The sequence below is a fragment of the Leptodactylus fuscus genome, chromosome 11 (assembly GCF_031893055.1).
Source record: "Leptodactylus fuscus isolate aLepFus1 chromosome 11, aLepFus1.hap2, whole genome shotgun sequence".
Taxonomy (NCBI): domain Eukaryota; kingdom Metazoa; phylum Chordata; class Amphibia; order Anura; family Leptodactylidae; genus Leptodactylus; species Leptodactylus fuscus.
The window spans coordinates 49,437,845-49,463,421 of record NC_134275.1 but is presented as its reverse complement, the minus strand read 5'-3'; the positions used below and the strand labels follow the sequence as shown (position 1 = coordinate 49,463,421).

Below are 25,577 nucleotides of genomic sequence, written 5' to 3'. Positions count from 1 at the left end.
TTCTCGTATATCAGATGGTTCGCTTTAGCTGGAGGTCAATGAATCACAGCTATGAGATGGGTGCGGAACGTTGTTTTACATTTGTCATTTTATTGCAACCTCTGGGACACGAATGTTGTTGGAAAGCCTTGGCAGTCCTGCAGCCTGTTGCCTAACTCGATGGTCACGGCAGCCCACCCACACGTCAAGCAATGACATAGTCACGAAAGCTAATGACAGAACACACATACTGTAAGGCCACCTTGCAGATCGGCCTGGAGCCAGAGTGTTTCCACCCACACGGCCATCACAAAGACGCAGGTTCTTGAGTCTTTAGTGACAGTGAGCAGAAGCAGACGGGCCAGGGCAGGTCCAGGACATTCCAGGTCCGCTAGATCTTCGTCCAAACACCCCCCGGATCCTGCACCATGCAGCAAGCTCTGATGTAAAGCAGACATTCACAGAACCAGCATTGTGATGTATAATTGAGGCTGAAGCGTGTCCGGCCATGGAGGACGCCACATTAACCCTTATGGTGCTGAGCAGTATTGCTATTTTACAAGGAACATTGCACTCCTTACCATCTCCGCCTGCACTTCATGCACCATAACTGTAAGCAGATGCCCATCTGGTGTCCTCCAACCTAAAAACATTTCTGCGCCTCCACTAACATTTGGCGTCAAATAGTCAATTGCTTCAAAACGCCACAAAGCCATTTCTATACTGTTACATCTCGAAGACCCAGTGAATGGGACATCTCTACGTTACCCTTCATAGTTGTAAGACCTCAGACTGTAAGATTTGTTAATGGGCAACAGAACGATGATCAAGTCACTAAAAACATATGGGAAAGAAATGTCCTATAAAATTCACCACAGGGGGGGTCATTACCGTCCATAACAGGCTCACATCAAAGTACAGCTCTGCTTCCCCTTATACAGCTACACACAGGGGTGGAATAACAGCAGGTTATAGAGCAGGAGGGGCCGAGCAGACTGATATATAGCAAAAGGTTCAGTATCACCTGGAATGTATTCATTATATAGTCCCTGCCCTTTCTATGCTTAGGAGTCCAGTGGGTGGTCCTACATAGTGAGTGACAGTCATCTCTGTATGCCTGTTCGTATAGAAGCAGGAAGCCGCTCCTCCTGTTCTATAATATGATATCTGCAGACAGCACTATCTGGCACCTGGGCATCCGATCAACCTGTGTAACCAATCACCTCTGCTGAAATGTGCAGAAGACTTACACATAAAGGGGTGGTAGAATGGCACATGCAGGAGGGCTTGAGTGATATGCTGGTCCTGGTGATCACCCCCATCCTGCAGATAGATAGGTTACTGTCACCAGAACCAGCATATCACCCCAGTCCTGCAGATAGATAGGTTACTATCACCAGAACCAGCACATCACCCCAGTCCTGCAGATAGATAGGTTACGGTCACCAGAACCAGCATATCACCCCCATCCTGCAGATAGATAGGTTACTGTCACCAGAACCAGCATATCACCCCAGCCCTGCAGATAGGTTACTGTCACCAGAACCAACACATCACCGCAGCCCTGCAGATAGATAGGTTACGGTCACCAGAACCAGCATATCACCCCAGTCCTGCAGATAGATAGGTTACGGTCACCAGAACCAGCATATCACCCCAGCCCTGCAGATAGATAGGTTACTGTCACCAGATCCAGCATATCACCCCAGCCCTGCAGATAGATAGGTTACTGTCACCAGAACCAGCATATCACCCGAGTCCTGCAGATAGATAGGTTACTGTCACCAGAACCAGCATATCACCCCAGCCCTGCAGATAGATAGGTTACTGTCACCAGGACCAGCATGTCACCCCAGCCCTGCAGATATATAGGTTACTGTCACCAGAACCAGCATATCACCCCAGCCCTGCAGATAGATAGGTTACTGTCACCAGAACCAGCATATCACCCCAGTCCTGCAGATAGATAGGTTACTGTCACCAGAACCAGCATATCACCCCAGCCCTGCAGATAGATAGGTTAGGGTCACCAGAACCAGCATATTACCCCAGCCCTGCAGATAGATAGGTTAGGGTCACCAGAACCAGCATATCACCCCAGCCCTGCAGATAGGTTACTGTCACCACCACCATCTTTCTGCACAGCTGGGGTGATACTCTGGGTTCTGAGAGGGAGGGCAGACATAGGAGAATTGAGGTTTCATTACAAATGTTGAGGCTTTTTGTCACAGAGTTTGGATTTAAGCAGATCTGACATTACTGTTGTAGATATTTGGGGTGCAGTGTTGCTGGATATATACCTGGCACTTATAGAAGAAAGGGGGCTGACAATATTAGGGATTGGGATGGACATGCATTGCTTTGTGCCAGAAGAGTCAGACAGAGCGGCGGGTGCAGTGCACAGGACAATAGAAGTATCTTATTCTGAAGATACCGGTAACCTCATCCCAGGTCACAGACAATTAGTCTTCTGCATATACCAAGCAATGTTATCCCTAGCTAGAACATCATATATAAGCTAACATCACTGTCACCCAGCTTTCCACAAATCCTGAATGACAAAGCAGGCTACATAGATCGTAACACAGACAATGCAATGCACAGAAAGCTAGTGCTTACATCTCAGGACAGGGAATCTGAGGACAGGGGATTTAGGAAAGGGGAAAGAGCGAGGATTAAGAGGAAAAATAAAACATACTATATATAACACCAAACCATCTGTCACCGCTGACAAAGTGCTATGTATGCGATATACAAGGGCCGGGGCTGAGGGATCGGAGCGGGGCTTGGGTTGGGTTTATTATGGCTGGGACTCTGACGACATGTTATGTTTGAATGAAAATCTGCTGCAGACACTGGGGACAGGTCATCAGTATGACTGGTGGGAGTTGGACCCCCGGACTCATCTGGCTGCACCCCAGCACCAGAGGTTACTGCACAGGACGGGGGGTATTTCTGCTTTACTCGGGGTACCCCTGTGTACAGCCCCATCATTTGTAGACGTTTCTGACAGTGGGACGCGGTCGGCTGATTGTTGTGTCAGACCCTGAGCCAAAAATCATATATGTCCTCTGTGGAACTCCGGCCCAAGAAATGCAATTTACTTCCCCTTCACTTCTTGGAAGATCGATCCTCTAAGTGCAAAGAAGTCTTAGAATGGGACTTGGAATATTAGGGTAAGTAAAGGACGTCAGTGGCCTCTCACCTTGTCTACCAGTACCCTGAGTGCACCCCGGTGGGTGTCTCTACTGAACTGACCTTAAAGGGGACCTCTCAGGGGGTCTCATTACATTCATTATATGATCGGGGCTGTCACACGAAACATTTTGGTGTTTGGTGTGTCCAGATCTGTTCAGCCGTTTGAAAGATATAAGTCTTTAGTATTGAAGCGGATTCGGGTCTACTAGGCAAGTGGGCGGTAACACAGCATGACATACAGCACACAGAGACCCTGCAATGGTACCGTCCACTTGACTAGTAGACCCTAATCTGCATCAACACTAACAGGGCTTATAACTTTAGAATAGCTGAACAGATTTGGATAAACAAAACACCAAATTGCTCCTGGGGATTGGGGGTTTGTCGGGTGATTGGGGGATCTGGTGATCGGGGGTTTGCTGCCTTCATCACTGAGATCGTTTATCCTGATATGCTAATGAGCTGTTTGGTGCAATGAGGGGTCACCATTGCTCTCATCTCTACCAAGACCTTTGCTTATCAGCCCCCATCCCCCAGGCAGTATATGTGTTAGTGATAGCAAGTAGGGCCCTGGAAAACTGTGTGGGGTGCGCAGAGCAATGGTGACGCCCTCATTGCACCAAACAGTCTTTTGCTCATAATGTACAAATTGCGGAGTTGCCAAATATCACAAATATGCTGAGAAATATGCTGAGAAAGTCCTCGAATAATCTCAGGAAATCAGAATCTGTCCCAGCCTGGAAAACAGGGGGCTCGGCTTATAACGGCTTCTCTGAAGATTGGCGGACCGAGGTATGGGGTTGTCCTGAGAGTGGACAAGGGGCAGGACATTCATGTGAATAGGGCAATGAATGTACCTCCAGATTACATGTCCCTATATATCACACGTGCCTACATATCACGCGTCCTTACATATCACACGTGCCTACATTTCACACGTCCCTACATATCACACGTCCCTACGTATCACACGTCCCTACGTATCACACGTGCCTACATATCACACATGCCTACATATCATACGTCCCTACATATCACACGTCCCTACATATCATACGTGCCTACATATCACACGTCCCTACATATTACACGCACCTACATGTACCTATCCCATGTGGAGCCGCTAACACCCCTAAACCTTACAAGGTAAAGTCTGTACTCTGACATGTGGCCCTCGGGCTCTAGACCTTCCTGTTGGTTCTTACATAGAGAATAGTAAAGCCCCTCACCCCATATGGAGCGGCCCCGTATCGCTCGCAGGCTCTGTAATATATTTCATGGCACTTCCCAACCATGTGTTTCAGGTTTATGTCCACAGATGTGATGATGCAGAACACATTGTGCCATACAAGAACGGCAGAACCCAAACTGCTGTCACTGACTACAGATCCGGCCGCCGGGTTATTCAGGTTTCTATTCTCAGAATATTAGGACATGTACACACTGAGCTTACCGCCAACAGTCATCATATGTGCTGCTGGGAAAATCTGTCCTGAGCTCCTAACATGGAATTAGACCGTCATTATCAAAAGAGTGACATACGTCCCCCTGAGAGACCGCATCTCAACATCATCCAGTCCGTCTGGGATGTCAAGAAGAGACAGACGGATTGGAGCAAGCAACATCCACAGGAGATCTGGGCTTAGTCCTCCAAGATGGTGACAGGAACAACCTCCCTGCCCAGCTCTGCCAAAACCTATCTGCAAGTACCGAGAAGAAGGCAAAGGGCAATATCACACAGCTCAGCATCTCTCCGCTATCATATAACCCTATATATCACACAGCTCAGTTTCTCTCCTATCATATAACCTATATATCACATAGCTCGGCTTCTCGCCTCTATCATATACCCCTATATATCACACAGCTCAGCATCTCTCCTCTATCATATAACCCTATATATCGCATAGCTCGGCTTCTCTCCTCTATTATATAACCTATATATCAAACAGCTCAGCTTCTCTCCTCTATCCTATACCCCTATATATTACACAGATCGGCCTCTCTCCTCTATCATATAACCCTATATATCACACAGCTCAGCTTCTCTCCTATCATGTACCCCTATATATCGCACAACTCGGCTTCTCTCCTCTATCCTATACCCCTATATATCACACAGCTCAGCTTCTCTCCTCTATCCTATACCCCTATATATCACACAGCTCAGCTTCTCTCCTCTATCATATAACCCTTTATATCACACAGCTCAGCTTCTCTCCTCTATCCTATACCCCTATATATCACAGAGCTCAGCTTCTCTCCTCTATCCTATACCCCTATATATCACACAGCTCACCTTCTCTCCTCTATCCTATACCCCTATATATCACACAGCTCAGCTTCTCTCCTTCTATTATATAACCCTATATATCACACAGCTCAGCTTCTCTCCTCTATCCTATACCCCTATATATCACACAGCTCTACTTCTCTCCTCTATCCTATACCCCTATATATCTCACAGCTCAGCTTCTCTCCTCTATCATATAACCCTATATATCACACAGCTCAGCTTCTCTCCTCTATCATATAACCCTTTATATCACACAGCTCAGCTTCTCTCCTCTATCATATACCCCTATATATCACACAGCTCAGCTTCTCTCCTCTATCATATACCCCTATATATCACACAGCTCAGCTTCTCTCCTATCATATACCCCTATGTATCACACAGCTCAGCTTCTCTTCTATCATATACCCCTATGTATCACACAGTTCAGCTTCTCTCCTGTATCAGTACTGTCTAGCACTTAACCCTTTGCTCACCCAGCTCATCCAGCCATACTGTGCCTCCCATATACCACTATATACCAGCCTGCGGTCTCTTTTCATGTACAGTTAGCGGTCTCTTTTCATGTACAGTTAGAGTTCTCACTTCTTGTTCGCTTTTCATTCTTTAAGACTCTTTTGGCTTTGGAGAAACACTTCAGCCGGCCGAGGTCTGGTGGGAATTGTTGCCAGGACACTTCCTGCTAAATGTTTATGCTGCAAATGGACATCATTATGGGGCCGCCCTCGAAATCCCCCCAATCGCCCTGTACCATTTCCAAGCTTTGCTATTGTATACACATCAACAAGGGAACACATAACAGTGCACATTTTATTTTCCGAGGCTCAGATCCAGATGGAGACTCGAGCTGTTTACATGAATAATGGAGGCCCCTTCCTCCGGAGCCGATTAACCCTCCACCACCTGGATACATACACTACGTCTTCAGTGGTTTCATGGACTCGATAAATCCGAGTACAAGTGACTTCATCATTTTATATCAGGTAGATTAGATGTATTAGATACGCATATATATATAGTATATATAGGGGATGACACAAAACCAGTGCACTCAATCCTGTCTGACCAGGTGCAATGGAGAAATCTGCAGGAAGACAAAGATATCAGAAATGTCTTGTGAGACAACCTGAAGGATGACGGGGTCGTAGTCCTCACTAAGGCCTCATTCACACTGCCATGTTATGGATCTGTGCCATGTTACAGGCCATTGGCCGCCATGGAGGGGCTCCGACCTTATGCAGATGCTAAAATGTGTGTCTGTACCCAAAGGCCAGAAAGATGGATCAGGGTCAGTCTGCAATAGAGATTTGGGCCTCATATAAAGATGATATCACTCTCTTCTTACTATACAGGGGTATCCTGCATGAAGGGAAATCTCTATAGAGTGGACACAAGCCGTCCATGAATGATGGAGATATCTGGTATTGGCTGAGGGCGACCCCCGATGGACTGTAAGAGTCAGATATCTCCTGTTCTCTATACGGCAGCTTACTAAGGGTCGTCCCACCACCACAGAGGACCTTTCACCTCCTGTAACAAGTCCAGTTCGTTATATCCTGTCATAGCCCCCACTCCACTGATTCTGCCACAGTCGGTATTTGTTCTCTTGCCCCCACCATTCCTGAGCAATCACTGCAGTTAGTTTTGGTGCCTGATATACTATTCAGTCTCTCTACCGTCAGGAGGACGGGGTCAGGCAGTAGCAGACAAGGGGGTGTGATTCTCTGATACAGGCTTCCTCTGATTTGAGCTCTGAGCCACGCCCCTCTGCTTGACCCCACCCACCTGACTGTTCAGAGCTGAAATAGCACATCAGAGACGAAAAACTACCTGCACATGTTGCTCTGGAATGGTGGGGGCAAGAGAGAAAAATCCAACAGTGCCGGAATCAGCAGAACGGCGACTATTAAGAGTACTAAGAACTAGAACTGGGGGAGGTGGTGAAAGGTCCTTGTTAAATATCATGTTCATTTTAACTATCCAGTGACGAGTTAAGGCATTCACTTACACAGTATGGCGCCACCTGGTGTTCCAGGCATATAACGCTGTGCACATTCAGCTGCTGGTGGACACACATGCTCAGTCACTCAGACCACAGTCACTGCTTTGTAGGATGTCTAATAGGAATATCCCATGCCCTGCCTGTCTGAAACTCTGTAGTAAGATGGTAGAACATCTCAGCAGATTCCGGAATAAGGGACTATATGGTCAGATGCCAACGGGGGAAGGAGGCTGATTCTATCCGGACGAAAAGCCACATTGTCAGCCAGGTCTATATTGTCAGATGTCATAGGGGGAAAGAGACTGATTCCTTCTGGACTGACAGCCACATTGCCAACCTGGACTATATTGTTATATACCAAAGGGAGAAGGAGACTGATTTTGTCTGGATGAAGAGTCACATCGCCAACTTGGACTATATTGTCAGATGCCAAAGGGGGAAGGAGACTGATTCTGTCCGGATGAAGAGCCACATCATCAACCTGGACTATATTGTCAGATGCCAAAGGGGGAAAGAGACTGATTCCTTCTGGACTGACAGCCACATTGCCAACCTGGACTATATTGTGATATACCAAAGGGAGAAGGAGACTGATTCTGTCCAGACTGACAGCTGCATCACCAACCAGGACTATATTGTTAGATACCAAAGGGGGAAGTAGACTGATTTTTTTTTTTTTTTTTTTATAATGTAGATTGTGAGCCCCACATAGAGCTCACAATGTACATTTTTCCCTATCATTATGTTTTTTTTGGAATATGGGATGGAATCCATGCAAACACGAGGAGAACATACAAACTCCTTGCAGATGGTTTTATGCCCTTGGCGGGATTTGAACACCAGGACTCCAAGGCTGCAGTGCTAACCACTGAGCCACCGTGTGGCCCCTGGAAGTAGACTGATTCTGTCTGGACTGACAGTCTCATTGTCAACCAGTAATTCTCTGACTGCCCAATTGGTTATAGGATGGAGCGCAGACCAATATCTGCTTTATGATAGATTCTGTTGCATTTCTTGTATTAGAATTATTTTCGGAGACTTCCCTACGTTGCTACCTTTCCCCGAGTGCTACAAATATGCAATGATAAGAGCTGCAAATCTTGTAGGAATATGAATAAGTTGTATTAATAGCCTCAGATGGGATTTGCCAGCTTTTTATTTGTCTGTGCATTATTTTCATTCCTTGGCATGAGAGCGCGGGGCGGGGGTCTGACTCTCACGGGGTCGCGCTAATGATGTCTGAGAGCTTTGACAACTCTAATCTACATGAGTAATGGCCGCCTGCACCGATTCTGATAAACTCCTACAACAAGCCTTTGGCTCCAGACACCTGCTTAGTGTAACCGGACCAGCAACAGGTCTCACTGGGTACGGAGATGGTCTGGACCGTAATAATAAGGTGCCTGAAATAGTCGACGGCCGGGGCCCCACGTGGCATGAACCCCCAAAATTGGGTGGCAGAAACCGCAGCGTTTTATATTCCCTGCAAAGTGACTGAGATTCCTGCTAATCCCGTCCACACATCGCAGAGATATATCCACAGAGGTCATGTCATGATATCATAAACCCTTACGTTTCTGGAAATCACATCATGTCAATTATACCTAAGAAAATGCCGGCGTGTTCTGTATAGGTATAAGCAGAAAGTCCGCCAAGGAAAACACAAACCTGATGCATTTCCACCGCAGTTTTTCCTGCATTGCTTTTTGTCTGTGGCTTGCAACATGCGGCCTTAGCCTGAGTGAGCACACAGTATGTGATCTGTGAAGTCGGATACCCGGACCCGACACAGATCAATCGGTGTAATCCCCCCAGAACCTCCGCTATATGATCTCGTGCGGCTGTGTGATCTCGTGCGGCAGATTATCCTTGCTAGGACTTATGGGCGCATCTTTGCAGGGTTAGAAGTGGAGCACTCAGACATCTATAGGTAGTTGGGAAGAGGTTAATAGATCCCATCCACAGGGTTGGCGCTAGGCTTATCTCCACCCCAGTTAAAGATTTGCTGCCCTGGTCCTGTCTAAGTCCTGATGGTTGTCGATCCCATCCTAATACTTTGGTCATGTTCCACTGCCAAGTATAATACCGCCACCTAGACAAATATTCCCATGCCTATTATCACCTATAATAGCAGGACCTTAAATAAAAGTGCTAAGTCTCATGTCCAGGGCCGTTGCCATGTAAAAAAGTGCTGTATGTGGTGCCAAATATAACAAGGACGGTTGCCAGATATAACAACGGCGTGCCGGGTGCCAAGCACAATAAAGCTAATGGCGCCAGATATAAAATGCATGTCTAATGGCGGGTATTATACAGCTACGAGCACCCGGAGGGTCACCTATATGAAAGATGTATACGTACAGATGGAGCAAAAAGAAAAAACATTGAAAACCCATTGCAGAGAGTCAGGTTAGGACCCCGCCACAGTCAGGTTAGGACCCCGCCACAGTCAGGTTAGGACCCAGCCACAGTCAGGTTAGGACCCCGCCACAGTCAGGTTAAGACTCCGCCACAGTCAGGTTAGGACCCCGCCACAGTCAGGTTAGGACCCCGTCACAGTCAGGTTAGGACCCCGCCACAGTCAGGTTAGGACCCCGTCACCGTCAGGTTAGGACTTCTCCACAGTCAGGTTAGGACCCTGCTACAATCAGGTTAGGACCCCGCCACAGTCAGGTTAAGACCCCACCACAGTCAGGTTAAGACCCCGCCACAGTCAGGTTAGGACCCCGCCACAGTCAGGTTAGGACTTCACCACAGTCAGGTTAGGACTCTGCTACAATCAGGTTAGCACCCCGTCACAGTCAGGTTAGGATCCCGCCACAGTCAGGTTAGGACTTCTCCACAGTCAGGTTAGGACCCTGCTACAATCAGGTTAGGACCCCGCCACAGTCAGGTTAAGACCCCACCACAGTCAGGTTAAGACCCCGCCACAGTCAGGTTAGGACCCCGCCACAGTCAGGTTAGGACTTCACCACAGTCAGGTTAGGACTCTGCTACAATCAGGTTAGCACCCCGTCACAGTCAGGTTAGGATCCCGCCACAGTCAGGTTAGGACTTCTCCACAGTCAGGTTAGGACCCTGCTACAATCAGGTTAGGACCCCGCCACAGTTAGGTTAGGACCCCGCCACAGTCAGGTTAGAACCCCACCACAGTCAGGTTAAGCTTTTATTATATCTGTATGTATTAAAGTCTCACATCTCAAAATAACTAAAGAAACCTGAAACATGGCGCGGTATAATCGGCTCATAGAGTGTAAGCTCTTGTGACCAGGGCCGTGGTGTGTGAATAGATTTATTACTCTGTTTGGTCTGAATCTGTCTGTTCCTCTGTTATTTCTCCTGATACTATATATATCAGTAGGTTGGTGTTACTGTCCCCTTGTTAAAGGGGTGTATCGATTATTTATTTCTCTTACTTATATATCGCCACCATATTCCGCAGTGCTATGCACACATCATCCCATATAGGGCTCACAATCTACAGGATTGTCTGTGGAGTGCGGAAGAAAACACCAAATGGGGCTCATGTGCAACTGTAGAGACTGGTCCCATCTGGTGACACCCAACAATAAATGGACAACAACAGACCCCGAGGGGCCCCAATAACTATAATGGGGTCTGTCAGGTCTGTCTTTTGACAGCAGATCTGTGGGGGTCCTGAGTGTCAGACCGCCACAGATAATGATAGGCCATCAATAGTAGAAGCAGGATAACCCCTTAAGCGTGCATAGTAAATGGAGAGTTTGGCCGTATTTGCACAGCCATCCAACATGGTGGTAAAGCCCTTGTAGAGACATCCGTCACCTGCAGCTCCTGGATCCAGTGTAACGTCTATCACTAGCCCCCCCCCCCCACCCCCAATTTATCATGTGCCGCTCGCTATACTGGGATCAGGACATACTGGACATTGGTGTGACTGTGACATTGCACGCACTATAACTCGACCTCCGTGCCCCATAAATGATGGATCCTTTTCTTTTGGAAAAGTAGTCTATAAGACCAAGGCCCAACGTTGCGAAAAAGCAGCTTTTTGACTGCAGTGCAGAATACGATGGGTCTTACATTACCTGCAAATTGGATCGAATTCTGGCCAATCTCATCCACATATTGAAAAAAAAATCTGCAGCAGAAATGCAAGTGTTGTAAATCGCAGGATGTCGCTGGTACCTGCACTAGAGATATAATAGGGGCAGAAAGTCCACAGAAGAAACCTCTGAAAACGTCCTGCGTTCCTGCTGGTCTTTTCCGTATTGTTTTTTGCAAGGGTTCGCTACGCAGGGCCTTAGCCTAGAGGTGTCATCTCGCTTTGCACATTTCACCAGTAGTCAGGCCCCCAATATAACAGGACGACCAACATAAAAACATTCCCAGGGACATTCTCCAAACTGTCCAAGACACTAAATCTAAAAACCTGCCCAAATCTGATGAGAAGCAGCTGATACGATCCCTCGATCCCCAGGGAGACATTGGGCAGCAGCAACCCCCCTCCCCCAACCACTGCTGTATATGGTATATACACTCACCGGCCACTTTATTAGGTACACCATGCTAGTAACGGGTTGGACCCCCTTTTGCCTTCAGAACTGCCTCAATTCTTCGTGGCATAGATTCAACAAGGTGCTGGAAGCATTCCTCAGAGATTTTGGTCCATATTGACATGATGGCATCACACAGTTGCCGCAGATTTGTCGGCTGCACATCCATGATGCGAATCTCCCGTTCCACCACATCCCAAAGATGCTCTATTGGATTGAGATCTGGTGACTGTGGAGGCCATTGGAGTACAGTGAACTCATTGTCATGTTCAAGAAACCAGTCTGAGATGATTCCAGCTTTATGACATGGCACATTATCCTGCTGAAAGTAGCCATCAGATGTTGGGTACATTGTGGTCATAAAGGGATGGACATGGTCAGCAACAATACTCAGGTAGGCTTTGGCGTTGCAACGATGCTCAATTGGTACCAAGGGGCCCAAAGAGTGCCAAGAAAATATTCCCCACACCATGACACCACCACCACCAGCCTGAACCGTTGATACAAGGCAGGATGGATCCATGCTTTCATGTTGTTGACGCCAAAATCTGACCCTACCATCCGAATGTCGCAGCAGAAATCGAGACTCATCAGACCAGGCAACGTTTTTCCAATCTTCAATTGTCCAATTTCGATGAGCTTGTGCAAATTGTAGCCTCAGTGTCCTGTTCTTAGCCGAAAGGAGTGGCACCCGGTGTGGTCTTCTGCTGCTGTAGCCCATCTGCCTCAAAGTTCGACGTACTGTGCGTTCAGAGATGCTCTTCTGGCTACCTTGGTTGTAACGGGTGGCTATTTGAGTCACTGTTGCCTTTCTATCAGCTCGAACCAGTCTGGCCATTCTCCTCTGACCTCTGGCATCAACAACGCATTTCCGCCCACAGAACTGCCGCTCACTGGATGTTTTTTCTTTTTCGGACCATTCTCTGTAAACCCTAGAGATGGTTGTGCGTGAAAATCCCAGTAGATCAGCAGTTTCTGAAATACTCAGACCAGCCCTTCTGGCACCAACAACCATGCCACGTTCAAAGGCACTCAAATCACCTTTCTTCCCCATACTGATGCTCGGTTTGAACTGCAGGAGATTGTCTTGACCATGTCTACCAGCCTAAATGCACTGAGTTGCCGCCATGTGATTGGCTGATTAGAAATTAAGTGTTAACGAGCAGTTGGACAGGTGTACCTAATAAAGTGGCCGGTGAGTGTATATGGTTCAGGTATAACGTAATGTATGTATACAGCCTTCGGCCCAATGTTGTCTGCCCAATGTCAGGAGGACATGTATAAAGCGCTATTCACTATTGTATTTCCAGCCAATATTTATTTGTTATCATAGACTTTGATTGATGCCCACAGCATTGTGATCTGTGCTGCTTTATGACATGCTGCGATATTGTGGTCTGTGCTGCTTTATGACATGCTGCGATATTGTGGTCTGTGCTGCTTTATGACATGCTACGACATTGTGGTCTGTGCTGCTTTATGACATGCTGCGATATTGTAGTCTGTGCTGCTTTATGACATGCTGCGATATTGTGGTCTTTGCTGCTTTATGACATGCTGCAACATTGTGGTCTGTGCTGCTTTATGACATGCTGCGACATTGTGGTCTGTACTGCTTTATGACATGCTGCGACATCCAATACAAATGCCTTCCAGCCTAGCATCATCCCTGAGGTGTCATGATCACCTCCCTGACAGTACAAGTCTATGGATGATCATTGAATTCAGCATCGGTATATAATACTGTACATCAATGAGGACATTCCCATTGAGTTGAGGTTTATGGCAGGCGTATATCCACGAGGGCAGTCATGAGCACGGACTACTTGGACGGAGCCCCTATATTCCAGGCAGCAGACCTGATCTGTACCCCGGGTAGAGGGCGGCCTAGCTACATCTCTGGTTTGTAGGTCTGCTTATGATTAGGGAGCGCTGACGCCCCGGTGCAGGTCCCCCCCCTGCAGAGACACACATGCTCCAGGAGGTCCTGTACCTCATTACAACTGTGACATTCCACCCATTCCACCAAATTACTGCCCACTGGGCGAGCAAGTGAGCACATGGAAACTCCTAGCCGCCCAACGTGTGGTTTCCATGTGCAGGCACCCTCCCTGTATCTTACGTTATGTATCTGATTGGCTTACAGGGAGGAACCCATTTTGAGTCTGGTGCGGGGCAGAGGGGGCGACATCGCTGGCAGGCAGCCCATCATAGTGTCAGAGCGGCTGAGGGCTATGAGCTCACACCGCCGATATTCCACAGGGACCCCGCGTGCGTTATATCCAGCTAACAAGTGGGTTACATGAACGTCTGTTCCTGGACGCGGGGAGGGTGCGAGCTCTGCACTTAATAAACTTCACAGGAACATCAAAAATAAACTGGAGCTGCGAGACAATGAAGATTGGGGTATGGGGGGGGGGGGGCGCACATGGGGCTCCAAACTAGGCTCAGGAACACAAAGATGAAACTTTAGACCTATACTGGAAATTTGCTTCCTTGCCCAAAATGGCGTCATATTTATAATCTTCTCCCACCACTCCCCCCCACCCAGGACATTAAATAAGTCCAATTATACCTTCAGCAATCTACACCAGATGTCTGCATTATGTGCCCGTATATATCATGCGTATAGTTAGGTGTATGCAAACTCCAAGGGGATACAATTGTACCCCAGCCCAGGTGCCGAAGACCTGATCGGTTACGGGCCTTAGTTACGGGTCCGTATTGTCTTTAATAAATCATTCGCTATTATAGAACAATTCTGGAGAATCTTTTCTTAGAATTCTTCATTGTGTTGTTCCTCTGTTATTCCTCCAAGAAATTTAGGAATACATTTATAACAGGGTCCAGTCAGTGCAGACAGTGCCAGGCTGTGTAGGGATGCAAGGGGAATAGGAAAACCTAATTTCTAGGAGTAACAGAGGAACAACACAACATATAAGGAAAGATGCTCCAGAATGAATGGGTAATAGCAGTATTTACTAAGACGTCACGTCAGGAGGGGGCGAGACCTCAATAAGGAGCACAGTGCCACCGAGACTGCCGATTGGGTCACCCCCTTTGTCCATGGGCTGTCTATGATATTGGTTCTGAGTGTCATTTATGTCATTTTCTGACCCGTTGCATTTATTCCCAAATATTCTTCATAAATACAAAGTACCTGACTCAATGTAAACTGACCAGACAAGTTACGTGACATTAGTAGACGGGAGGACTAATCAAATTCTTCCTAAAGTTTACAAAAGTTTTGGGTTTGACCCAACCTTGAAACTTTTGGGTTTCGTCACCCACAAATTACTATTTTACTCCTTGGACTCTCCAGACTCCAGAGTATAAAAGGAGGTTCAGGAAAGGTGTGGAAACTTCTTAAACCCTTAGGTTCACCTTCCTCACCTCTCCTGGGCTCCTCACTGGGTCCTGTTCCGACCTCCTAGGTGACATCACAGGTCCTGGGGACCACTGAGACCTGTGATTGTATCTGAGTAGCCATGTGAGGTGATGACATCATGGTGCTTTATTGCAAGTGTCATGAGGTTGTTGTCCTGTACATGACTACTGATAGCCAATCACAACTCTCAGTGGTCCCCTGGGGCCTGTGATGTCACCCAGGAGGCCGGAACAGGACCCCGGGGGAGAGCAGGACACAGCGAGGAGCCGGGAGAGGAAAGGTGAGCCTAAGTGCTTATTATATTTCTGCACCTTCCCGGGCCTCTAATTAAGAGATTGCACTTCCACAACTTGTTTGGTCTGAAATGAAACAGACGGAGAAACGTCACGAATTATCGTGCAAGGAATCTCTCGATGGCTCTTCAATTGGCTTCAAAGAAAGTCTTCAAATTGTCTTCCAGTTTTACATCCACCACTGTATGTGACTGATGTGACAGACCGGAGATGTGTCCTAAGGTGGAGCATGGATTAGACTGGTGAAGGTCTACGACAAGCAAATAACATGAAGGACACCTGCGGCTTCAGAGCCAGCCTCTTAGTACATATAAGATGTGTCTGAATAGGAACATAACTAAGTCCAAGAATTCATTCTTATTGCCATGACGTGACGTTCTCTCTTCTGGAATATCTTTGAGCCGTGAGGTTGTCCTCTCACTTGACCTTCACTACAGCTGGAGACAACTATTGTCGGGCCAACTATCTGATATTAACATAATTTGCGTCTGACCAGAGACACTGTCGCCAGTCCCTTGACCCTTGTCTTTGAGCTTACATGACCTCTATAAATATAATGGTGAACCTCTCCAGGAATTGACATTGTGAAACGTTCTCAAGGATCAGAGAAAACGTAGATGAGGATCATCTACCCTACAAATCTGCAGAGCCCTGGAGAGAGCCAGCTCTCCTATAGGATGGGCCCGGGCGCCGCTCAGGACTGGGAAGGAAACAATAAGGCCTCACACAAGAATTGGAGCATTTTCTTTTTTTACAGTGCAAACGTTTGAGCTGTTTTGGCAGAGATCCTCCACAATTGACCGAAACTTGGCAGATAGAAAGACATGAGGACTTGACCTTCATGTGCTTTATAATCAACTTTCTCTCTAAGAAACAGAATAATTGAAGAATAGAACATTTTTCATAAAAAGTCGTCGTCCTTCCTTCCCTTCTCACTGCTGCGGCATCTCAAGGTGTAGGAAACTTTTACTGTTCCCAAAGACCTAAATTCTGCCCTCTGGATCCTGGCCCCAGATGTGTAGGCCCCACCGATCCTGTACCCTCTCACACAAGGAACGTGATGGAGTGGGGTGGAGTAACGTACAGGCGTCATCCCCAACACCCACAAGGGTCACTTTACAGGAAGACAATTTAACTATCAGTATATTATTAGCATGTGGGATGAAACCCATGTGGAACATGTGGAACATGTGGAGAACATACAAACTCCATGCAGATATCGCCCATGGTCAGATTTGAGCTACTGAGCCATCTTCTTATGTGGCCAAGGGGTGTTTGGTCTTCCTGGTCCAGGCATGATTGCTGCACCCGCACACCCTATAGCTACGGCCCTGTTCTACCTGTAAGGCCGGTTCTATCTTTAGCTTCGATCTGTAATGTCTTCTGATGTGGATCAAACCCAACTTTATAGTTTATACCAATAAAATCTGTCATTTCAAAGCCAATTCCATCACCTAAACCCAATGTCCAGTCTGTACAACCTCATACGCTGCTTTATTAGTCACCATCTAGACTAACCCCTAACTCCAAAGCTCGCGTAATCTTCCTTATTTCTCAGTTAATGAAGATCCTGATACACAACAAGCTGTTTGACAATCTTTGTGACATAATGGCGCTTTATGTTCCCTTAGTAACTAAAGGTGGCCAAAGGCTAGGGTTGAGCCGATCTTTAGATTTCAGGATAGTTTTTAAAATCTGATTCTCGATCATTTTCCAGCCGATCCCGATTACGATCGTGAAACTTGCTCGACTGCCGATCGGGATCTGATCTTTCTCGATCCCGAACGCTCAACCCTAGTTACTTTATGTTTATGGAGTAGGGTTGAGCCGAACTTGAGATTTCAGGATCATTTTTAAAATCTGATTTTTCGATCATTTTCCAGCCGATCCCAATCCCGATCGTGAAATTTGCTCGATCGCCGATCGGTATCTGGTCTTTCCCGATTGCTCAACCCTACCAAAGACATAACCAGAAATGAGCCAAACTTGCCGATTGTGGCAGAGCCATCTATGAAATATATCCACAGATGAGGGCCCGCGCTCTGCGGTACCAAACATGCCTGTGTATTTTCACTTACTTTTTCAGCAGTTCGGCCATGTTTATTGCAGGATGACCCTCACCCTGTCTGGTTGGTTTTCGTCATTGTCCTTTTTTCAGTAAATGTAATAATTCACCTTTGGAAGTATATTTTTACTTCTGGGCACCTTTGGGCTTTTCTCGGCCATACAAGGACCAACACCCTGCTGCTTTCGACTCTCTAGCCCCAACAGAAGAAATTTTCTACCTACCAATAATGTAGGAAGGTTTGGAGTCAATGAGTTATGGGGAAGTCGATGATAAACTTGATGGACTCCATTACATTAGCCAAGCCCTGGAGGTCTCCTTGTACGTTGCGTATTATCCTGCAGATTGGTGGAACGACCAGACATCAGCCATCAGCTTCATTATCTGAAAACTGACCCTATACATTAGATTGACGGCAGCCAAACTCGCCAATTCTGCTCGGACCAGGCGACTGTCTCTGATGTGTACGGGACGTTCTAAAGCTACTACAATGGCAGATTTGGGCTGGGGGAAGAAGAATCTATCAAGATGGATTTCTGTATGTTCTCTCCTTTGTTCTTAAGAGATAAGACATTGCTAAGGGATTCTGGAAGGGACCACTGAAAATACATGTATGTTGCTGAACCAAGCGTCTGTGTTTATGGGGGAGTCGGGAGGAATAGCTGCAGATGAGATTAGTGGGTTTGGACTTGAGAGACCCACGGCCACCATTGACTTATATTGTCCCTCCTGTTAAGGGCACATGTGTTTGCCAAGCTGAGTGTGCAGGTGTATGTTGTGGTCAGAAGGAATAGCTTCTGTAAACTGCAGCTTCAGTCGAATCCTGATTTAAGGTCGTGATTTCTATGTGTTTTTATTCCATTTCCCGCGTTGCGATAGACGCTTCTATCTCACAGTGTGACATTTTGGGTTGTCCTGTGGCTTCAGTTCTGTTTCGTATCACAGCAAGTTATGTAATAAGATTGGACATCACAGAGGACGGTGAGAGCAGGAGACCAGATGTCAATTCTCATACATACGGGGAAGAACTGAAAATCACATCTTGTACAACCCCCCAGAAGACATTTGTTCACCAGCCCAATATGAAACATCTGTCCGTTCCAAGATACAAGGCACAGACTGCTAAAGACTGCAGAATAAGTCCCACAGAGATCTGCCGGGCTCAGCCCCATTATTAGCAGGTTTAGCGCCAATGTTTTTGGTATGTTTCATTTTATAGTGTATAGAAAAGTTCTCTTATTCTGGAGCATTAAATGGACGGCCAAGGTGACTGGTCCTGGGTTGTGTTAGGTCCAGGCAGAAACATAACTAGGAAAGAACGGGTCCCATAGCAAGCTTTTACTGGGCCCCCCAAGCCCCCACGTGGTATAAAGCCCCTTTTACTGACCCCCTTAACTCAATCCCCCCAAAATGGTAAAATGCCCCCTTAATGACCCCCCACACACACACATGGTATATTGCCTCCATAAAATATATTACTTCCTTTATTGGCCTATATTAGCATCCCCATTACAGGCCCTCAGTCAGAAAGAACCCCCCCCCCCAGACTCCCAAATAGTATGTGCCCCCATTAAAGGTAGTAAATACAGTAAATGCCCTTGTTACAGGACCCCATAAAATAAGTTCCCCCAAACAGTAAGTGTCCCTTTTACAGGCCCCGCCCCATATACTGGACCACACAGAGGTACTATAGGTTTCTCCACCCATTCTCCGCACGGGCTACTCCATTTCCACCTCAAGAGGGTGTCCCATTTCCCTGAACAGTGTTAGGATGTAATGTTCGGCGTCAGAACCCAATACGTGACACCCCCTCTAGAGGACTAAAGGAAGGCAGCCGTGGACAGGGGTGGGTAAGAGTAAACCAGTCCTTACCTGCAGGATTACATCATATATATAGCAGCATATCTGTCTCTGGTTCCAGGACAATGGGAGAGGAAAGCGCAAGGAAGACCTCTCTGGTAGAAAGGTTTCCCATTCTTCTGGAGCTAATGCAACCCAAGACTGGTTTCCATGGCCAACCATGTAATGCTCCAGAATAATAGAACTTCTCTAGACCAATATACTATAGAATTCATCCAAAAATGGCATTAATGCAAGATCTCCATTTTCTACCAAGTAGGGCTGCTTTACATACTCCTTTCCCAGAATCCTTAGCGGGGTATGTGTGGTCCTCTAAGACCCTGCACATGGCAAAGCGGTCAGAAAAGACAGAAAAGAAAGAATCCCCCTCCTGAAGAAGTGACCCTCCTACAACCAGCCCGTCCTAAGGAGACCAGTCCAGCGAGAAGGAGCTGTCCAAACTACAGAACTCGTCTGTGGAGTGACATAGTCCCCGACACAGCAACACGTCTTATTCCTGTCTGTTCTTGTGGCTCAGTCTCATACATTTCATTGAAGTTTCTGGAGACTGTTCCCAGATACCGTCTATGTGCCTTCCATTCTGTTTTCCACGGACTCCCATATATTTACTATCATATACATGGAGCATGCTGCTAGCGAGGTGGCCACTGAATTCTTGATCTCCTGCTTGCTCACCTGTCGTCACTTCAGCTGCTGATTGACAGATTTCTCCCTATGCACAATAATAGGGACAACAATGACAATCAGCAGCAGAGGAGAGCGGAGGGTTATCCTGTATATCTTGTATAGGTCAGGCTTGTAGTGTATGGAGTAAGATGTAGGCTCTGTTTACATCTGACATCTGTTCAGTATATGTCAAACCTATCTATGGGGCCTCATATATGTGATCTATGGTAAGAAGTGTCCTCAGGGCATAGGCAGGAGGATACAGGGAAATATATCTAATACTCTGGACATATGTTCAGCATGCATGAAGGAATCCATCAAAGTATCCCCGCGAGATCCTCGCCTACGTCCCTATACACGTGCCTAGTGCCGTATCCCGCACTGTATGGACATATGTTTGTGGACTATACGGATATCCAGAGGGATCTTTAATTATGACCTGAGCTTGACCTCCCCCCCTCATAAGGAGATTCATACAGTTTCCAGAATTAGAGTGCGGTGGTTTCGGCGAGTTCATACACATTTGTACGCGGCGAGATTGTCAGAGCGTAATGAGGCCGCTCATTCTTCTCACATCTTGTTTATTTCACATCCATTATCCTATGCAACGTTCCATGAACATCCTGGATGACATCATATCTCTGCACTACACGCGCGGGGACGGCTCAGCTGCACGGATTCCTATCCAACCCCTGTGAGGATGTGAAGAATATCCTTCCTTTTAGGCAGAACACGGGTAGAATTTAAAGGGGCACAAACCCGAAGACTCCAAATTATACAGAGAGCGCCGGTTAAGATGTCACAGCTGGATATAGGAGAGATAATGGAGGGACTATATAGTCAGAGCCGAGATAACTGTGGACCGTAGACTGCACCAAGAGGGAGAAACGTAGGCAGCTTTGGATTTGGGTGTATGTGATGGGGACTAGAGAGAAGTCTGTCTTACCCTGAAGTACGTCATACAGCCATATAGCACACGGACACCTGTTAATGGGGACCGTGTAAGGGTCAGTTCACACTCCTGTTATTCAATGTCCATTGCTCTTATCCATCACAGGACATCATTAATGGATGGAGCAACAAGGGCGTTATGGCTTATCACTCTGGTGCAATGACAATGGCCTCGGTGAAGTGTCAGCAGCAGAGGCAGCGATTCCCAAGAGGGAAGGATCGTGGGGATGAGCTGACCCTTACGTAGTCTCCATACACTATATATGTAATAATAGGGACCGGTAGATCCCGATATGATGTCATTGTAATGACCACTCAGCTATGACAAACAGATCTATAATGATATTGTGTAGTTGTCAGCGGCCAATAAATGCCGGACATCGGGAAACGCGCCCTGCACTCCTGGTATGTTTGGAGTTTTTATTCTTAAAATCCGTCTACCCCTTCAAAAGCTCCGTCCCCTGGTGGGTTATATCTCACTTATTCACCAAGTGGGTGGAACCCTTTACTTCATATGAAAAAAACAAAAGGTTACCACCCACTTGGGGAATAAGAACTAATTTACATATAATCTTCCAGGGGCCGAATCTTTAGAATGACTGGACGGGTGTCAAGAATAGAAAAGCCAAAGTGATCAGGAGCCCAACGAGAATCAGAAAATGGATTTAGTAGGTTGTACATGGGGGCAGGGCCAATCTAATATGTTTATTAGACATATACAATGGGGTCACACTGGTCCTATACAATGTTATCATATGTAATGGGGTCATCCTGGTCTTGTATGATTACCATGTAATCATATGTAATGGGGTCATCCTGGTCTTGTATGATTACCATGTAATCATATGTAATGGGGTCATCCTGGTCTTATACTATGTGATCATATATAATGGGGTCATCCTGTTCTTATACATTGCAATCATATATACTGTAATGGGTCATCCTGGTTTTATATATTGTGATCATATACAATGGGGTCATCCTGGTCCTTGTGATCATATATAATGGGGTCATCCTGGTCTTATATAATGTGATCATCTGCAATGGAATCATCAAGGTCTTATATAATGTGATCATATACAATGGGGTCATCCTGGTGCTATACAATGTGATCATCTACAATGAGGTCATCCTGGTCCTATACAATGTGATCATCTACAATGGGGTCATCCTGGTCCTATACAATGTGATCATATATAATGGGGTCATCCTGGTCTTATATAATGTGATCATCTGCAATGAAATCATCAAGGTCTTATATAATGTGATCATATACAATGGGGTCATCCTGGTCGTTATACAATGTGATCATATACAATGGGGTCATCCTTGTCATGTAGAATGGGGTCATCCAAATCAATGTGGTCATATACAATGAGGTCATTCTCCTCATATACAATGGGGTCATCCTGGCTATATACAGTGGTGTCATCCTGACTATATACAGTGAGGTCATCCTGGCCATATACAGTGGGGTCATCCTGGCCATATACAGGGGGGTCATCCTGGCCATATACAGGGGGGGTCATCCTGACTATATACAGTGAGGTCATCCTGGCCATATACAGTGAGGTCATCCTGGCCATATACAGGGGTCATCCTGGCCATATACAGTAGAGTTATCCTGGCCATATATAGTGGGGTCATCCATAGACACTTTTCTATCCACTTCAACCATTTTAAGTAATGTCCAGTAAAAGGGACGTAACTAAGCGAGAGCTGCCACATGTAGTAACTCTATGGAAGATCTCGGTGTACCGTATAGTAAAGAGGGTGCACCAGTCACAAGGTGGCAGAAAGAAGACAATAGTTAGCTGTTCCACATTTGCCCTGCACCATCTGGATAAATTTAGCACATTTGCTCCCGTTTCTGTGACCCCTAGATCCATGCACCTTTTACACGACATAAAATCTTACCAATCATTCTGTCCCATTAAATATATATATATATATATATATATAGAGAGAGAGAGAGAGAGAGAGATATTACACCTATAGCAGTAATAACATATAGATCTGACTAGGACCAGACGTATACATGACAAAGCCCCAGACCCCATGTGCAGAGCGTGTGGTGCAGTGACAATACATGAAGTCTTACTCACAGGCTCGGAATCGATTCTCTCCGTTGTTCCCCAGGACGTCATCGCTGTAGACGGTCGTCATGTTCCCCTTCTCGCAGTGGTTGGTGCATCGGTCACCCACACAGTGCACACGACATATCATAGGTGTGAACATGACTCTGACCTTCTCCACCTGTCCAGAGGCTGGCGTCCACCCCAAGCAGCAAAGAGACACAGAGAGCAGAATTAGTTTCCCCTCCATATTGACCTCTCACCCCCAGAGGCCCCGGTGGATTGCTAGCTCTTGGGGGGCCTCAGGGAGTGGGGTTTAGTTTTCTTCTTGGGGCTGTGTTGGGTTTTTGCAGAGATTAGGTTCTTCCTGAACTCCTCCTGCCTCTCACGTAGAAGGAGAAAGGAGGGAGAGGTGGAGGGGGAGAGATTCGGGGATCTGGACGGGGTCCTCTGGGGTCTGGTGGTCTTAGGCTCTCCTCATACGGGAGAACACAGACTTGGACTGAATGACACTCCGACTTTATTACAGCAAAGAAAGTTAGAAAAAAAGAGGGAGAGTGCGAGAGGACGGACGAGGGAGTGACAGAGCAAGCTCCACAGCGTGCTGGCTACAATATGAAATGTGGATCAACTAATTAAAAACAGTCACTGGGCAGCCGGCCAACAACAATGTTTACAAGGGTATCCCGTCAGCCATTACTAGGGCTCACATTAACCCCACTCACTCCAAAACATTCACTTTACAGATAAGAGCCAGCCCAGTACCATGTATCAGCACTCCATAGTATTCACACTGCGCTCATCACCACCCACTTGGGTCATGGATGACAGGTGTAATGTCAACGTCACATTCTGGGGTGACTCGTCATTCACTAACACCGTAAAAATGTAATCACAGAACAATCGGTGCTCTGGATAGGGGGTCACTGCAAATATCAACCTGATATACTACATGTTGGGACTCTACCTATAGCAGCCTACACAATACTACACAGTCCAGTCCTATTAATGTGACCACCGCTTACTTTTGACGTCGACGTTAAATAACCAACTTGTCATCAGCCATCAAGGTGCACTCATCATTGTGGAAGGCACGATGGATCAACACAAGTATGCATCTATCCTTGCGGACCATGTTCACCCCTACATGTGAATTGTTTTTCCTCAAGATGATGGCATCTACCAGCAGGACAATGCCACGTATCATAAAACTCGCAATGTACGTGCGTAGTTGGAGGAGCAGCAGGATGAGTTTACCGTACTCCCTTGGCCATCAAATTCCCCGGACTTGAACCCAATCGAGAATCTGTGGGACCACCTCGATTGGGTTGTTGGCGCCATGGATGCTCAACCGCGTAACCTAGCGCAACTGGCCACGGCACTAGAGTCGGCATGGCTCAACATGCCAGTGACCATCATCACAACACCTCCTCTCTTCCTGAACGTCTCGCAGTGGTCCGATCTTCCAAAGGGGATTAAGGTGGTCACATTAATGTGACTGGACTGTGTATTATCTACAGTGTACAGAGACATGACATATAGACCAGGTCACCAGTATGACATCATCAGCCTGAATGCTCTAGCTGTTGGATCCACCATTGTATTCAACGTTAGGACGCAGATTCTTCTCGCGAGGCAGAGTTGAAATCCCAACCTACAGCCCAATGGTTAGAGCAGCCCGGGCTTCTCTTATGGATGCCATATTATTGAGCTGGTGCTATATAATGGTCATTGGTAGGAAATTGATCATTTGCTGACAGATCTCCCCATAAATAAGACAGGATTTCTGAGGGTACCAGCACGGGGGTAAGATTAATGTCTGAGGACCCTTCTGACAAACATGGACTGTCATGAGTAGATCTTCCTTGTAAAGTCTCCGTCTTTGAGGAACTCTACAGGAAAGTCTATTAATTCTACCGTAACGGGAGCAAAGGACAAAGGAACAGGGACAGTATGTTAGTAAGAAGTAGGGATCATATAGAGGCTGTATCAGACGACACAGGGTGCGTTTGTAGTGTGTTACCATGCAGACACCAAGATCTCCATAGAAGCAGCAAACATAAAAACATTGTGTTAATCCAGATGATTTGCTTCATTTTTTAACAATATACATTGCAGCAATACAGAAAAGGTTAAAGTATATACTATATACCCTTCAATGATTTAGTCTACATGTGCACAAGGGTCGGGTGCATGTGCCTGGTCCTTGGTAAAATGGGACAGACAGCTCTTGGATAATATCTGCTGCCTCCATAGACCCATTCAATTC

General features: G+C 46.6%; 1 protein-coding gene across 2 annotated transcripts in view; it reads right to left on the bottom strand.

Moving 5' to 3' along the window:
* LTBP4 (latent transforming growth factor beta binding protein 4) overlaps nucleotides 1-25,577 on the bottom strand; it is a 74,423-nt gene that overhangs the window by 35,092 nt on the left and 13,754 nt on the right. The window contains exon 2 of one of the 2 annotated variants that reach the window (XM_075259628.1): nucleotides 23,339-23,500. In XM_075259628.1, coding sequence (XP_075115729.1) covers nucleotides 23,339-23,471 — 133 coding nt within the window. In that variant the 5' untranslated portion in view covers nucleotides 23,472-23,500. Of the gene's footprint in view, nucleotides 1-23,338; nucleotides 23,823-25,577 lie in introns of those variants that run through there. The other variant, XM_075259627.1, reaches the window with a different exon arrangement.